The sequence below is a fragment of the Lonchura striata genome, chromosome 11, assembly GCF_046129695.1.
Source record: "Lonchura striata isolate bLonStr1 chromosome 11, bLonStr1.mat, whole genome shotgun sequence".
Classification (NCBI taxonomy): domain Eukaryota; kingdom Metazoa; phylum Chordata; class Aves; order Passeriformes; family Estrildidae; genus Lonchura; species Lonchura striata.
Window position 1 is genome coordinate 4,428,483 of NC_134613.1, and position 17,749 is coordinate 4,446,231.

The 17,749-nt window shown below is 40.1% G+C and overlaps 1 protein-coding gene across 1 annotated transcript; it reads left to right on the forward strand.

Moving 5' to 3' along the window:
- Positions 1 to 4,286: 4,286 nt before the first annotated feature.
- CRABP1 (cellular retinoic acid binding protein 1) lies at positions 4,287 to 17,521 on the forward strand. The gene is made up of 4 exons (XM_021546799.3): positions 4,287 to 4,453; positions 4,875 to 5,053; positions 7,705 to 7,818; positions 17,193 to 17,521. Exons 1-4 carry the CDS (start codon positions 4,384 to 4,386, stop codon positions 17,241 to 17,243), a joined length of 414 nt encoding a protein of 137 aa, XP_021402474.2. The 5' UTR covers positions 4,287 to 4,383; the 3' UTR covers positions 17,244 to 17,521.
- The last annotated feature ends 228 nt before the right edge of the window (positions 17,522 to 17,749 follow it).

Below are 17,749 nucleotides of genomic sequence, written 5' to 3' on the forward strand. Positions count from 1 at the left end.
GAGTTAAGATAATCTATCTATTTTTCTTACTGATCATAAAACTGGCAAAAACTTTCCTGTTTGGCTCTAACAATGCAAGAATTCAGTTACTTTCCTATTAATTAGGTCTCAAAAACCAAAAGGATAGCTTGGCATTGGAAATCCCTCTAGCATTTCAGCTTGGGAATAGTCAGTATTCTTTCAACTTAATAAGGATGCAGTAGAATATATGGTGCAACACTCCAGAAATGCTGTTGATGTTGCACACATCATATGACATTTCACCGATTGTCATGCTAGAGGCCCATTGTAAATTAATTTGGCAGATAAATTTATGATGGCAATTTGCCTTCCAGTTGTACAATTTATTCATGTCAGAAATAATTTATTACATTGTCCCTTAAACCAATATTTTCTTTTTTTTTTCCTTTCTAGGGGAACCACCTTAGTAAAAAAAACCTATTGTTTACACTGAGCCTTGTGTGACTTCACAGTGGTCAGTCAATAACCTCAAGGGGATAGTTTTGGTCACATTACTGGTCACTTATTTGTATAGGTGATGGAGTACCCTGGTCCCATCTGTACCTATATTACTTTCCTTTGTCTTAGAGGCACTGTTAGAAAGATTAATTAGGTACATCTGTAGGAAAGGATCAGCCTCAAGGGATTCAAGTAAATAAAATAAATGCCAAGGGGAAAAAGTGCTGAGGGACATGTTTTGAAAATCAAACTGTTTTTCATAACATTAATGGGGAACTACATACAGAAGGAGATTGAAAGAAAAGTAAAACTGTCATTTAGTCTAAGTTATTTCAGCATGACCTGATAAACGTTTCCTATTGCTGTGGTAGGAAAAAGGATCTATGAATTGGACTAAAGTAAAAGTCCAAGGGCAACATTCTCAGCTAAATACAAATCAGTATAACTTGCTGATCTTCACTTTATAACAGTAGACACTTGAGTCATGTCTGCCAGAGTGATGTTATTTCTGTCCTTCATTTGAGTGATCCAATACGCAGTGAACTGATCCTAATTCACATTCTGTCTTAATTTTTTTTATTATGGTGGTGCTATATACTTTATGGGTCTTACATCACACCTCTGTTTTCCTTTCCTTTAAGCTTCTTTCCATATTTTCTTTTTTATCTTTCTTTCCCTCTCCTTCAAATAGTTCAGCATGCAAATGAGTCTCATAGCATTGAGCTAACTGATATGATCACAGCTTGTAAAATAGAAGCTCAGCTCTTACTGACTTTTATATAATTTATTAGTTTATACATAATTAATTGGTGTAACTAGTGCATAAACCATGTGAAATTTGTTACCATTTAAGTTACTCCTCACTCTGTTGCCTTATCAGTCTAAGTGGGGATTTGTGTTGCACCATGCAATGGGATTACAATCCACAATGTTTTCATGAAACACTAAATGGAAAAACAGAAAGATCATTTTTCTCACTGAGCTTTGGCTGTCTTAAAGGACATAAATACTAGAGATGTTTTGCTTTTAAACTTTTGTTGGAGCAAAGTTATGTTCCTTTTGACTTTGGAGTTTAACTTCTAAATTAATTAGTAAAGCCAGAGAAACATGAAGGCTTATTTTTGAGAACAGAGCAAAACCATAAATTATTTAAAAGAAAAGAGAAGCAGCATGCTGAAAGGATACAAAAAGAAGTGTAACTCAAAGATTAAGGGGGAAATGACTGTTAGTGATTAGTTCAACTACTGTGTGTACATGAAGAACTCTGGGGGAGAGGAAAGTCATTGGCTCTGGAAATGCACATGCTTGTCTCCTGCCCATGCTGGCAAGAGCAGACCCTCACTCTCAGAGGGGAGCAACTCCTTCCGGAGTTGAACTTTGAAGTCTAATTCAAAATAATTCAGAATAGTCGCTAAGTCTGCATTACACAGTGCTGAAAAGAAACTGCCTCTCTGTATGAATAAGGTCTGAATCTGTACACATTGCCACAGAGAGGCAGCTAGATACTCTAGAGTGTAACTGGGTTTTTGTTTTAGAAGCTATATTGTGTAGGTAGAACACTGTCTCATGGTATTTAAGATTAAAACGTAAATAAAATGTAATCTAAGACCTCTATATTTAGGATAAATAGCTCAATGTGCTGCTATTGCAGCATAGAGCCTTAATTGACTGAAGGCACTTCTTCCTTCCAGCACTTTCTAGTTGAAGGGTATTTTGAAGGCTTCCTCTTGGTCTTCATGGAATAGGTCAATGGCCACAGTGCAACACCTAGAACATGCATCCTACATCCTACAGACATTCTCTCAGGTCACATCTGCTGGAATAATTCTTGTTTGTATCAGCAGGTCAGCAATGGTCCTTTAAAGAAGAAACTGTCCTCCCTTAAAATCTTCTGAGCTGATTTATTTTCTCATGTAGAGATAGGAGCTCCCATCTGGTTTATGCTGCTCATACTCATTGTCATAGCTAAGGACTTTGTCCTGCAAAGAGTGAGCCATAACACTTCCACTGGGCTCTAGGTGTATGCATTCTGCAGGATTCTGGAAGCAAAGCAGGTAGCATGTTTTCAGTTGTGCATTTGGGAAGTTGAAACTGAGGGTCTGAGCAGGGTTTTTCTTCAGGGTTTCATACAATATACAGGCTTGGTATGTGTTTGTTGTGCCTGCAGCCTTACATTTGAAAATCTTAAACCTACTTGCAATAGGAAATTGTGTGTCTTTTTTTTTAAAGTGCTTTTCTTTGAGGCGATTTGAAATTTTAAATGAAGTATTTCAGATGGAAATTAGTTTATTGTTATTTACTAAAATAACTGAAGGATACTTCATGCTCTGGATCTTGTTTTGGGTTTGTATTGCTCTGTTTCTCTTTTTAGAGAAACCCTGTTATTGAAAACATATATTCCTCTCCAGGAAATATTCATTTCCTGGAAGAAAACCAGATTTTTAATCAAAATATTTCCATTAAAGAGCTATGCCAGGTCTCCAGGGTGTTCTTCTGGAAAGGCAGAAACAAAAATCAGTAGAAAAAGAGTGACAATCAACAGACAAGTACTTGGTTCTGCTCTGTGGTTCTTATTCAGGTGAAGTTCTTCCTGGAATAAAAAAATGAGAGCAAATTTCAGCATATATAGAATCCTGTCTAACATACTAAAGTAACTCCCAGAACTATTCATTTTCCAGGAGTAAACACATTTTATACATAACTCAAGTAACCTACATGTTCATTTTATAGAATCTAACAAGTGAAGAATGATTGCAAATGTACCATGAAGTTGGTTCAGTAAAGTTTTTCCTATAATTAAAATACATCTGACTCTGTTCTGAGTGGGAAATCACAGGCCTCCGAATGTTTTTACTGTTCCCTTATGTACAACAGCAGCAGAAAAACTCCATATGCCTTAACCTGTCAAATTCTGTTCCACCTTATCATGTGGATTAATCAGCTGCAATAAAGAACTTTAATCTAGCATTTTTGACCTGAAACTGAGGGATTCAAAGCAAAGACAATGGAAAAGGTCATGGAAAGTATGAGGGGCTCAGAACAGCAGTCTAATCTTCAGCACACTGGTGCTAATTTAAGTAAGTGTGAAATAGCTTGCTGTGTTTCTCCACAAAAGCTTGTGACTGCCACGGGCACTGTTCTTCCTGATGCCAGTTCTGCACCTACATCTTCCTGCTTCCAACAGTGCCAGAGAGCACTGGGAATGCTTGGTTATGGTGGGGACTGCTTTAGGTGCTGTGTATCTCTTTGTCCTTCACCCTTCTCAAAGGGGAGACTTGGCTCAGGGCAGTGACAGCTTCCTTACAACAGTTCCCTATCCTGGAAAGAGTTCTGCTCCCTGCCACCCTTTGGAGCTGCTGGCTGTCCCAGTGAGCAGTGCTGGGGGCAGGTTGGCAGCTGGGTGGCCCGTGCATGCGGGGGCTCAGGGTGAGGTGTGATGGGCTGCTGTGCCTCGGCCCTGCCGTGCTGGGGTCAGCCCAACGTGAGCCTGGAGAGATTGGCACCTGGTTGGATAGCCCTCTGCCTTCCTTGCCTGCCTCTGGAGCCTCATTGTCCACCTCATTTGTGGGACAAGTGACAATCAGGCTCTCATTCTTGGGCAGCCCAGCAGAGGCAGCTGCAGAGCCTGCAAGGCAGGCGACAAACGGTGGTGGATGGAGAGGCCGGGAAGGAAGGAAGGATGGATGGATGGATGGATGGATGGATGGATGGATGGATGGATGGATGGATGGATGGCCATGACTGGGAGGGGGATGGCTGTCTGGCGGTGTGATGCTGGCCCGAGGGAAGGGGTGGGGAGCCGGGTGGGTGTGCCCGGCTCTCCCTGCCGCTGCCGCCGCGGTCCGCCCAACTCACAAGGTGCCTGAGCCGGAGAGCGAGCAGCAGCGCCGCGTCCCCTCCGCCCTCCGCAGCGCCCGCCCCGCAATGCCCAACTTCGCAGGCACTTGGAAGATGAGGAGCAGCGAGAATTTCGACGAGCTGCTCAAGGCGCTGGGTGAGTGGCGGGGGAGCCGGGCAGCGGGCTGTGTCCCGCGGGAGGGGACGCGGGGCGGCAGCTGCAGCGGCGCTCCGGTGTCCGAGGCTCCCGGGAGAGCTCCGTGCGCCGGCCGCGGCCGGGAGAGGCTCCCGCCGCTGCGGGGCACGGCTCAGAGCCCTGCCCGGGGCGGGGCGGCCGGGGCACGGTCCTGCCCGGGGAGCTGGGCTGCCGCTGGCCCGGCGTTCTGCCGCAGGGAGCTGCGAGCCCGCGGGGCGGCCGCGGCAGCCGCCGAGCGCTCCCGGGCGCCCCAGCTGCGCCCGGCGGCTACGCGCCGTGCCCCGGCCTCTCGCCCCGCTCCGCGATCTGTGTGATGCTTGGCGAGCTCGGCCCAGGGCACGGCCGGCGACTTCAAGCTGCGCTTCCTCTCTGCTTCACCCAGGTGTCAATGCCATGCTCAGGAAAGTGGCGGTGGCAGCCGCCTCCAAACCCCATGTGGAGATCCGCCAGGACGGGGACCAGTTCTACATCAAAACTTCCACCACTGTCCGCACCACTGAGATCAACTTCAAAATCGGGGAAAGCTTTGAGGAGGAGACGGTGGATGGACGAAAGTGCAGGGTAGGAGGAGAGCTGGGGCGTGTGCATATGTGTGGGGGGTGTATGTGTTACCAAGTTCTTTTTAGATGGGACAAACACATTGCTGCTCGTGTACGCAGGCAGTGGCATTGCTGTCCTCCACCCTCTTCTTGAAACGCTCTTGAGGGTTCTTGATGGTCACCGCTTCTCTTGTCCCTCTTTCAGGACAAAACTGAAATCTCAAGGCAACGGGACATTATGGATCCTGAAAGCAGAGTTCGGATGTCTGGTTTCCAGCTTGGCAGGGTTTACTTCTTCTCGTTTTGCTTCCCTCTCCCCTCAGCTCCAGTGAAAGCTCTCCCCAGCTTCTGTCCCTGACACAAACATGGGAATTGGTGGAGCAAGAGAGACCTCAAGAGTCAGGATTTAGTGCACAAATCTGACATAGCTTTTGTCCTAGATTGAATCAGATGAGTTCTCAAGCAGGACCACAGACTGTTGGTTGGGGCTGAAATCCTCTTTCACACCCTTGCCAAGTGCATATGCCCAGTTTACTGATAGATAGCTCTTTTACAGTGTATGACAGGCTTTCAGCAGGTATTATACCAGCCAGAATTACACCATCTCCTTGAGCAGAAGTGCATTAGAGGGCATTCACTGCAGTGTTTTGGGCTTGATTCTGTGTATGAGACCCTTTGTAACCACTTCTGAGGCCGTGGAGGGGAATTTGCATCAGCAGCATCTGATACCAGGTTCTTGCTGGTGTAGAGATGTCGGATCTGAGATTTGGGGAACTGGGCTGTGGTCATAGCTGCCTTTTGAAAACCATTATTGAAGGCATGGGTTAGTTATGCTTTCTTCAGACAGTTTACTCTTATAATTATAAAGAAGTATATATAAGTATATATAAAACTCTTATAAAAGAAGTACAAATAAAGATTCTCAGAAGGTAGTCTCAAATAAGGATATATCCAGTGTTGGTGAAATAATCTACTTTTCAAAATATGATCTCTCCTAAGTCTTGGATGAGTTTTTGAGACCATTTTTATCACTAAAAATTTAGAACATACAGTCTTCAGTGCAATTGCTATCAACATAAATTTATGAAAAAGGAAGCAGATTCTGGGAGTCAGTGAATATTTAGAACATCCACTTACTCTCTAGGATGAGTTATCATATATTTAACAGTTTGTCCAGGAAATATTGCAGGCTTTGTTAATTTATCTTGTTCAACAAAAGTGTCTTCATACATAATGCATATACAATAAATGTGACCCGCTGCCTAGAGAAGGATTTATTGCTGCAGATGGAAAAACAATAATTATGGCTGTAAGCTATGAAAGCTGTAAAGAAATGGATTTGTGAAGAAGTAAATTTTTTCCATGTGTTGTGACATTATTTATAGTCCACTCTCAGGAGTAAGTTCTGCTGCTGTGTGTATATAACCAAGATGTGGCCACTGAGCAGAAACTGACAGATAATAAAATAATACTCCAGAATGTAGTTTGCAGTATCTGGCAAAACTGCTGACTGGTGATAGATTTTGATATACTTTATGGGGTGGAGGGTTTTGTACTGCCAACTAACTTGATCCATTGTCTGTGCAGACAAAAAGGGCGTCATATATGGTTGTACTTCAAGGCACAGCTTCTAGAACTGCCATTTGAGATGGCTTGTTGGTTTATAAAATCTATTGTTTTGAAAAATATTCAAAAACTAAACAGCTAATTTTAGATCAAAGTAAAGGGATTTTTCCCTAGGAAAGTCTGGGAACTGTTAACTTGAATTTAGGCATACGTATGCACACACACACGTGTATATGTAGATGTATATAATCACAGACTAGTAAATGTCTCCCCTGTGTAGCTATAAAGTGATTGCTTGAACATTCATTACAGGGCATCCTTCTGCACAGCTGTTCCATTGCACTGTGGAGTAATAGTTCAGTGCTTGAATGAAAAGCAACAGAGTCAGGGCTTGCCTGTTTGTGAAAGTTTAACAAAATCCTGTCATTTCAGGTTCTTTTATTTTTCAGTGGTTTCATAGTCATTATTCAAATGCTTTGAAAAATGTCCAAGGGTATTTCAATCTCCAGATTCACAACCTTAAAAAAGTAAAGCGACAAACAATTGAATTCTTACAATGTTTTTTTAAATTTAGCTGTGATTTATTCTAGTTTGATAGCTCAATATATTTAATACACAGTTAACTTGGCACAGTGCCGTAGAGCAGGAAAGATTGTAAGTGAAAAATACCGTATTATGTATGACTACAACATGATATATACAGTTGTTTATGCTTTTACTCTTAGGGGACTTTGTATTGATAAATAACATGTCAGATCAAATCATATGTGTACAAAGATGCTTGGGAATGCAGGAACTACATTAGCATGTTCCTAAATTACACTACCCAACATCAAGCATTTGATGGAAACTGAGTGTCTTTACACTGAAAAAACACATTTGCAATTACTTTGTTACTAATATATTATTCCTCGTTCCAAAATGCCCCATCACACCTTAATTTTTATTTCACCACTTTCCACTGATTATTTTTTTCCTTTGCCTTTGACTATCTATGTGTTGCTCCTTTAGTGGAGCAATTATTCTCACTACTTCTCATTGTTGTCTCTGTATTATGCTGCTGGAGAATATAATTAATATATTTCCTAATGGTTTTCTTGCCTGCAGAGTTTGGCCACTTGGGAGAATGAAAACAAGATCTACTGCAAACAAACTCTTATTGAGGGAGATGGTCCCAAAACATACTGGACTCGAGAATTAGCTAATGATGAGCTGATTTTGGTAAGAAATTTGAACTCCCTCAATATGTGTAACATATTAACAGGTTTTTTTTTAGTAATATGAGCTATTATTTTTCTTTACTTAAATCCATCTGGAAGACTGCCATTTTTATAATCCTCTACCTTACAATTAATACATTGCTTTTTTTCCCTTTCTTTTTTTTTTTCCCTTAAACAAATGGATCTATATGCATGTTCTGACTCACATTCAATTGTTAAAACTTTCACCATACTAATACTGGTAGAATAATCACCAGTTGGCCACTTCTGCTCTGTAAATTCACAACATCATCAAAGAATTTGCTTGATTTATTGCAAATTTTCTCTGGTGAGATCAAGGCATTTGACCTCATTTCTGGAGAATCTTCTTTTTAGGCATGTGCATAATACTGCTTCTTATCCATGGTCATATGGCACATAACAGGAAATATATGCATGTTGTGAGTATGCTCTAATCCCTCCTGTTTCTGAAAATATGTCATTTCCTCCCATATCTCTGCCACCTTGCCCAATTCCCTGATTACCTTCAAGTCAGATTGAGAATTGCCTTCCTGAGTTTCATAGAAATACAGAGATTTGCACATTTGCTGTCAGGCTATATTCCCCCAGTGAGCTTCCATCTGGCAGAGTGTGACTGTGGGCATTGTGAGCAGCACCTCTGCAACTGCCTGGCCGTGCCCCCCCAGTCACACAGGGTCTGTTTATTCACATTGTGCTTACTTCTGCCAGAGTTCTCTTTGCTGCATCCTTCCTCAGTAGTCACTCCATATTAATCTGGATAATGCAGTATCTGCATCTGAGTAAAGACACAGTAGCACAGTTCAGCTCGAGTTCAAGATCATTTTATTGCACATGTTCTAACTAGTGAATTCTGGATAAATAGTTGATTAGGCTGTTATGCCTCATCAGTTTGGACATGGAAGACAGGCTCCTGGAGTGGTAGGTAAGAAAACATCAAAGCAGGGAGGTTTTATTTCTAACTATCACACTAACTAACCCTCTGCACTTTAAAAAACAAACAGCCTCCCCAGTGTTTCTCTAAAGCAGATAGAGTTCTGTTTTTAAGATCATATCTGAAACAAAAACAGGACTCAAGCCTAACCAAGCATAAACAAAAATCTTCTAAGGTGTTAATATTATTGCAGACATCTTGGAACTGTTTACCCATATGAGGACATGTGCTGTTAGTGAAATCACACTGGTTTCTAATGAATGAATACTCCAATGCTGCATAACTTCTTTTGATTCAACCACTGGAATTCTATATATTATCACAAAACTTTAGCAGGCAAAGTACTTTGATCTCTGCTTTGCATCTTTAGATGAAATGCAGTGGACAAAATATTCTCAACTATAACTTTTCCAGCTTTCTAACAATACATTTCTGTAGTGTATTACTTAAGCAACAAGCTGATGAGGCAGCTGTTAAATAAAGTGCACTGCTCCGAGCAAAGCAAGAAAGCCGCTCATAATACAATTGCCTCCTGCTAGCAGCAATGTGAACTTACCCTGCTGGGGAGGAATAATGAACTTTGATCAGAAACCAGAGGGATTCAAAGATTTAAAGCCATCTAACCTTTTTTTCTTGTTTAATGCAGTCTGTTGAAATTTGTGAATTAATTATTTTTACAATTAGGATATAAATTCGAACAAGTTGCTTCTTATTAACATATTTTCTTTTATAGGAACTCAGAATTTTTGATAAGTTGATTTTCTGGTTAATTTCCTTGGCATTAGAATATACATATTTCTTTTAATTGGTGTATGTGTAGGTTCAACTTCCAGTCATTCCATCATTGTGTATAAAAGAACCTTGATAATATGCCTAGAATTTGTTATTGCAAATACTTCTCTTAACACCAGATCAAGCCACCTCTTAGAAGAACTTTCTGGTTGTGAAGCTAAACTACTGGAAGACCTTGAGTCTTTCAATGTAAAGAAAGCTTTCATTGAATCATTATTTGAGTGCTTTTTTAACCCTGTCCAATTTATCAATTTCCTTCTTAAACTAAGAAAGCCAGAATGATATGTACTGTTTGTTTTGCTAGCAATCTAGCACCTGATGTTATGGTGATTTCCTCTCCCTACTCTTATTTGAAATGATCCTGATTTATACGCAAAGCTTTGGTAACACTTTCATGGTTTCCATTTCCCCAGACCCATCCCCTTCCTGTCTCAGGCAAGCTGGAATTACGTTCATTGATTGCAATGCATGATTTTACCGTGGCCATTATGAAAATTTGGTATTTGTTTCCAAGTGATCCAGATCATTCTTTCTGTATTTTTACTTTTCAATATGAAATACAGTTTCATTCTCCTACCTCTTTGAGCATAGTGACCTCTTTTGCTTTATTAAGTATTATGACAATAATTCATCCTCAGGACAAGCATTTTCAAGCCCTCATGACATTTGATGGGACTGAATGTTCAGATCTTCTAAAGACATGGGTTGATGTTCAAGATCTGACAGCCGAAAGCTCAGCAATGAGGTATTTCTGGGAGTAATGGTGGTGTGAGACCTCTGGTCCTTTGCAGAAGCTGAAATGATCCTTCTGGAAAAAAAAATAAAAGCTAAAAATTAACCCTTTTGGGAGACAACAAAAGGTTCTACTGTTTGGAGAGAGACAGAAGAGAATAAGCGACATTTTCTTATTTGTGGTCCCTAATTTTAAAGCCCCAGAACATTCCTTCAGAGAACTGGGCTTTAGAAGCTGAACTATTTGAAGGGAGTGGCTGAGGTGTTTTCAGCACCTGTAAAAGGGAACAAGGTAGGAATCAGGGCCCTTAGTGAGAAGACTCTATTGATCTCTTACCTCTCCACTGTATTTGGGTTTTTCATCACTCCAGTAAGCAAAGATTCAACATATTAGATTATTTTATTTTATGTTTGGCAAATTTCCTTGGATCTGAGTCTGCAAACCTCCACTTATATCTTACTTCAAAACCAAGATCACAATGAGAAGAACAGATCTCTGTCTTCTTCTTCTTCTTCTTCTTCTTCTTCTTCTTCTTCTTCTTCTTCTTCTTCTTCTTCTTCTCCTCCTCCTCCTCTTAAAGCCCCTCTTCAGTAACCAACCACTTTAAAATGCTTGTATGTAACAGATTCAACTTAAATTGATTTCTTTCTTCTTCCACCCTCAGAGCTTTCTTAGGGATCTTTAGGACCTGAAATTCATTCTCATTCAGTTTTGCTGTCCATATTGCTTCAAATATTTAACAATTTCCATCTTCACGCTTCTTAAATCTCCCTTCTTACCTAAGAAATGTTTTCTGTTCCTTTGCTCTCTCTGATGCGCTTCAGTAAGGCTCTGTTTCTGTTTCTCTATCATAAAAAATTATTTCAAGAGGTCTTGAGACTCCTTATTCACTATTAGATGCGGTTGCAGAAGAAATCAAGAAAAGTCATACCCAGTATGAAAGAAATTTCAAGAAAGAATGTAAACTGTGTTAGATTGAGGCATGAATTGAAGAAAGGCTTGGGGTAATAGGCAGGGGGTAAGAAATTAGTTTTACTCTGTTAGTATTGGCTCCATAAATGTTGGAGCTTTGCCATATAATTTTGATCTAAAATCCTACATTGCTTAGGGTATTAATTTGATTATGGTATTTTCCCAGTGTAAGGATATATTTTTTCTTCAACACAGCATATTAAATAAAATGCACTTCTTAGCCCATATAATAAAAAAAAACCCCAGTGTTTAATTGCCATGACTTCCACAGAGCTAAAATAGAAACCATATTACTCTATAATTATCAATCTTTCTTGCATCCTGGCAGAAGAACTCTATATGTTCTTCAAAGATATTTCCTTGGAGTAAAATGATGGTCTTGCAAGTAACATCATGTCCTCTGGTATACAGATGTTGAGAACACACTATTTAGTTAGCAAAGGTTATATTTACCTTCAGTTACCTTCAGTTCTCCTTAGCTCCTTGCAGCATGGAGAAAAAAAATTGCTCTTATTAGTATATAAATAATATTTGGCACATACAATGACAGATGTAGGCCTGAAGTCCTCTTAGAAAAAGAATTCTTTCAGCCAAGGGAGGGAAGGAGGATCAAGTTTTACTTTGTAAAAAGATGGTCTGAAAACTAGAACATTGATCTAAAACTAGAACATTGCAGTATCTTTTATCAAAGCTGTTTATTCTAATCTCATCTGATGCACTTGGGATTTCAGCACTGCATTTTCAGAATTACTGAACAGCGTAGATAAAAATTACATAGAATGTGCAAGCAAGGGAGGGTGGAAAGGGTAGTTCCCCACTGAAGTCGACATTTATTTGTCTTGACTGTATCTTTATATTGTATTGTACTTTAGGATTATACACAGAGTCAGGATATCTGTATTTACAACTCTACATTCATAAAGTATACTTGGATTAGCATTTGAGCAATCAAGATTGGAATATAACACAAAAAATATATATTTCTTTTATTTGTTTGAAAATTATGACCTGGAATTAAGTGCCTTTTCTTCTTTTCATTATACTCACAATGTTGTTGTTGTTGCTGTGTATTTTTGTCAGGGACATTAATGAGCTATCAATCACTTATGTAAGTCAGGAGAACAAAAGATCTGCTCTTTGCAAAGTTAAAGGATACTGCTTACAAATATTGGCTATTCAAATGAGACACATTTATATTCAAACCTTAGGTGCATTGCTGCTTTCATGACTGCTCATGCCTCTATTGATTTAAGTTTAATCTGTAACACAGAAATGTTTTAAAGTGGATGATTACTGAGGAAGGGCTTTGTAAACAGCCTCTGACCACATTTTACACAGTTCACCTATCACACAGGGGTTCTCAGAATCAATTGTAGCAAGGGTCAAAGATCAGAACATTGGTGTGGGTTCAAGCATGGTTTCTATTTTATATTCCCTCCTCAGAAAAATCATGCCATAGTTGATCAAAGCTAGTGAACTGTGGAGCCTAGATGGGCGAGTGAACATTTTTTCAATTATTTTGCTGACTTCTGAAATTCAACATAGTATGTGAGAAGGATCAATGCAGATTTGGAAAGAGATTTTGCAGTGGAATGCTGAAATGTGTGATGTGCCTTAGCCTTACATCAAACAATGGCAAACTACCTAAGTGTTTAACTTTTCTATAACTTCTGGAGAGTGATCTTACATAAAATCAGTTATCAAAAGAAAGGTCTAGTCATATCATGCTCATAATGAGGGGATTGCTGCTGTTCCCTTTAGAGCAGCCTTGACAGAAGTTCAGAAGCCTGTAATAATGCATGTGTGTGTGTTGCAGGGGCCTAATGCTTTAATTTACTCTTCGGGATGAGCAGATTTACAAGGGGGCTTAGGGATCTACAGCCCCTGCTCACTCCTACAGCCTTGCCAGGAACACATCCCAAACAATAAAAGAAGCCAAAGCCATTTGCATTTTGGCTGCACCCGATCCTGAATGCAGCTTCTTGTAATACCACTTGTAGCTTTGATGTCCTCTGTGCACTGGCTTTCAATTAAAACTGGCAGATACCACTGTCTCAGATCTCTGTCATTCATCTTCTGCATAACTTTGAGGAAACTGCATAATATAGCAGTGCTCAAACGCAAATACTGACATTTAGGCCCCTCGAGAAATCACCTAATTTGGCATGGTGCTGTCAATTGATATCCTGAGGAACATGAGATTGTGAATTGGGTGATTTGCTATTAATAGCCAAGTTTGAAAGTAGGGGCTGCACATTCAGTGACTATGGCCTTAAAGGATCAACTTCTTTCTTAAAATTTATGGGAGTTGGGAGGAGAATGGAAATAGGCAACGTGACTTTGTTGTGAAAATTTATATCTTTATTCTAAATAGCATGGAATTGTGCAGGTCGACAAAGCCTTTTCTGAGGATTCATTTAAGTAGTACCTTCTTTTCTCCATCAGTTTGCTGATGGATACTGTCTTTCTTTTGTAAGTTGTCTGCATTTTGATTAGTCATGAGCAGATAAAGGGATTTTTGCATACACTGGCAGAAGTAATCTTTCCCAGGTGATTGTTTCAATCACACTCTTCCTCATTATACTGTGTGCTCCACCTACCACAAAGCCTCCTCAGCAAATATTTATAAAGAATGCCTTCAAAAAGCAGATTTGCTCCTACAGAAATATATTATTGCCCTGTAATTCTCTTTTAATCTCTTATGATGTCAGTGGTCATCAGATTTTGAGTGAACTGAGAGAGGTCAATTTATTGGATTATCCCCCTGCACAGGGCTTTGTTTGCAGTGTACTTTTGGACTCTTAGCTACAGATTATGACAAGCTAAGTGAAGAAAACAATTCTGTAATTTGCAGTCATGGCAAATCTAAAATCCTGTTTTAGATTTAGATAGAAGCCTTGCCTTGTAGCATTTTATTATATAAGTGGGACATTTCCAAGCCAATGAGAAGGTGGTGTTTGAAAATCCTGCATCTTCTTGTTACATGTGAATTACAATTTGGTAGCATTGCACTTTTTTTCCATTGCTCTGATGAAACTTCACCACCAAATAGCCAGGACTGCTCATTCTTTTTTCATTTGGAATTTCTACTGCTTTGAATAATGGAAATCTTTAAAGTCTGCTTCTTAGAACAGGAATTATCACTTCTTTTGAGTCTAGAATTGAAACCATAGACACTAACCTGCTTCATCCTACCACCGAATACAAGGATTTAAATGTGAAGAATAGAGGAATAACACCCTTTGGGTTTGGATCATCCCCTGACCTTGGCCCAGCTGTACATTAGACATTTCTGAGAGTTACCACAAGAAAAAGAATGCAGCAAGCTTGAACATATCCCTCCTTGCTTTCTTTAATAACACTGAGTGGACTTTTATGAACAAATGATAGTAAATCACAATAAGATAGGAAAACACCTTTTTTGTTTAAGTCCACATTGAAACAAGGTTTCAATGTGGACTTAAACAAAAAAGGTGTTTTCCTATCTTATTACTGTGTTAATAAAGCCCTTTATGTGCTTCAATTACATTGTTAATCATCTGAATGTGTATAAGGTATGAAATCTAAGTGCTAAAAATGCAGTTTATTCCTGAAACACGTCAGAGGCCACATAGCCTAAGCCGGGTCTTCAAGGAAAGGATGTCTTACTTGTTTGAGAAGTGCACAGTGGTTACATGGTACTCCAGAATAATTGTAATTGTGCTTTGCATGATTTCTATCTCTTTGCAATCCAAATTTAAAGACATTATCGTGTTAAATTATAGTGGTTTTCCAGACTGTGAGAATGATGTGTTGTGGAGTCCATATGTATAGCAACTGATTTTTTTAAAATTTGGGTTCCCTGAATATGTCCATATTTTCTTGATTTTTGTCCAGAGTAATGTCAATGTAATCCTTTGCCTGAAATTTTTGCAAGTCTAGCTGGATGCTGGAAATACAAATTGAGGATCCTGTGTCACAAACATGCTGAGCTGTGCCTCTCTGAGTGCACAGCAGTCTGTGCTGCTGCTACTCACCCATACTATTGAGCTTTCCTAGAAAGCCTTGTGTCTTTTTTCTTCCTCCACAAATTTTAGTCTTTATTTCCACACTCCCTCCTGTGAATCTTCCAAGGAAGCTGCCAGTCAGACTACACTGATGTTTCAGAAGCAAGCTCTGCCCAGGAGCACACCGGGCACTGCAATTTCAGAGGCTCAGATCTACAGTGGCTCCCTTGCAGTGTGCATCACATCTATTTCCATCTACTCTTCCCTGCAGTGTTCCTGCTGATCTGTTCTAAGAATAACTGCTGTTGCTTAGCTTTAGGGGAAGGGGGTTTCTCTCTTAACTTGCCTGAAAGAACAGACCTAAATTTTTCCAGGGAGGTTCCATGGGTTTTGGCAAGGAGCTGCTGCAGCCCTTCTCATTCGAGCTGCGCTCCAGCTCTCGATGCGCAGCTCCGGCTGCGGGGCCGGGGCTGTGCCAGCTCGGGGGGACACTACACAGACATTGTTTTACTACTGTTTGTGGCTTGTGTTGAAGTAGCAGCAGGGCACCCAAACCTCCCTGTGCTTAGCAGTGCCTGGATGTGAAAGACAATCACTGTTGCGGGGATCTTACAGTCTCCGTGGAAAACCTTGAGCCCTGGATGGTCTTGACTTTTAATTCCTCTCTCTGGCAAAACTCCTGCTGAAGTAATTTTGCCTTTGAAATTTGGAAATGTTGAAGGAAGCCCCACTAAGGATATTTGCAGCTGGTGCTGTGGACACTAGAGAACTATCTACATCCTTTAATTTTCAGATGTATTAATGTATAATCTAAAAATATATATTAAGCACTGATATGATATTGACATGCATAAAAACAAAGCCTGTATCTCCAAAATACTAACTGACTTATGTCTCCAACAAAGTGAACGAAATAGAAGCCAGAGTCAGTTTTAAAGCCAAGTCTTTTCAAAACATTGGTCAAAACAGGTGTAGAAAGCACTAAAACAAATAGCCAAGCTGAATTTTCATAATGCACTGGGCTAGTTCTTAATGCATGCTTTTCAGTGAGACCTTGGTAGTGACCACAGCCAGACATTCCACCTCAGGCCTTGCTGTTGCTGAGCTTAAAACCTTCTGTTGACATAGCTGAATGTAAAGATTTTTTCAGTCTCTATTTCCTCACTCTTGCCCCTGTTGTTTCCTTCACGCTTAATTGCTCAAATTTTAGCCTGACAGACCTGAAATTACATACAAACCCTTTGGGATTCAGGTGGCTTTCTCAGACAGCCCCCCAGGCACTGTCCTGCCTACCTGTTCTGATAACTGTAGGGCACTCCAGACCCTTCTCTGGTTAACAAACTCACTGGGACGGGCGCAGTCGCCTGCAGGAAGGGCTGCCACTGACGCTGCCACACTCCAGCCTGGAAGAGAAGCTTTGGTATCCCAGGAGGGGCTGCCAGCCACTTGCAGCAGCATCATGTTCACATTATGTACATTCTCTTGGTCTTCATCTTTCCTCCACTGACTTCATTTGCCTGCTTGGATTTATATCTGCAAATATCAAAGAATACCTTTGGAACATGCCATCTGAATTCCACCCTCAGCATTTCTAGTTCAAAGTGCTGCAACTGTTTCTAAATATAACAACAGTACATTCCAAATTTACTTTATTTTCTCATGTTTATTTATCAATTCATGTCAAGAAGCTACAGAAAAAGAGTATTTATGCATTATTTATCATTCTGACAAAATCCATCCTGCCTTGCAAAATAGGTCATTTACATTGCATTCCTCTTTCAAAATGATTTCTTTCTTTACTCTCATCTGTCAAAAGACATAAGAAAAAGTATTTGTGCTGTGGAACTAGTTACTTTAGTAAAAAAAAATACACTTGGAAATGGTGTTAAATGTTTGCTGGTTCTATCTCTTTTTGATTGATTTTTTAATTTCTTTTCCAGACCTTTGGTGCTGATGATGTTGTGTGCACAAGAATTTATGTAAGAGAATAAAACCATCAATTTACTTGTCATCTGGGATGAAGTGGAGAACTGTGAAAACCCCCAGTATAATGAGCATCTATGTGTGCTGTTACTAATGCAGTGTTGTATGTGACCGTGTGTGTTATATCTGAACCCAGATCCTTTGTTAAGTGTATTTTGCTTTCAGTTTTCATTTCAGACACTATTCCTTCCCACTTTTATGCCATCAATTTTCATGTCTGCTTTGTATTTTGTAGTTGTCACTTCCTTTGGTTTCCTCAGTTATTAAACTTACTGGGCATAACTCACAGCTGTTTGGGGGTGTTTTTAATTGAGAACCCAGCAGTGCTTTGGTTAGGACTGAAACACTTTTTACCCTCTGCTGAAGTCAGTGTGGAGTTTCCCTGCTGTTGGCAGGGAACACCTACAAGGGCAACACGAAGGGATGGAGAGCAAGTGGATGGCAAGGTTTTACAGAACTCCCAGAGCTCTGCTTCTTTCCTTCTTTCTGTCCTCTCTCCTTCTTCCTCCTCTCT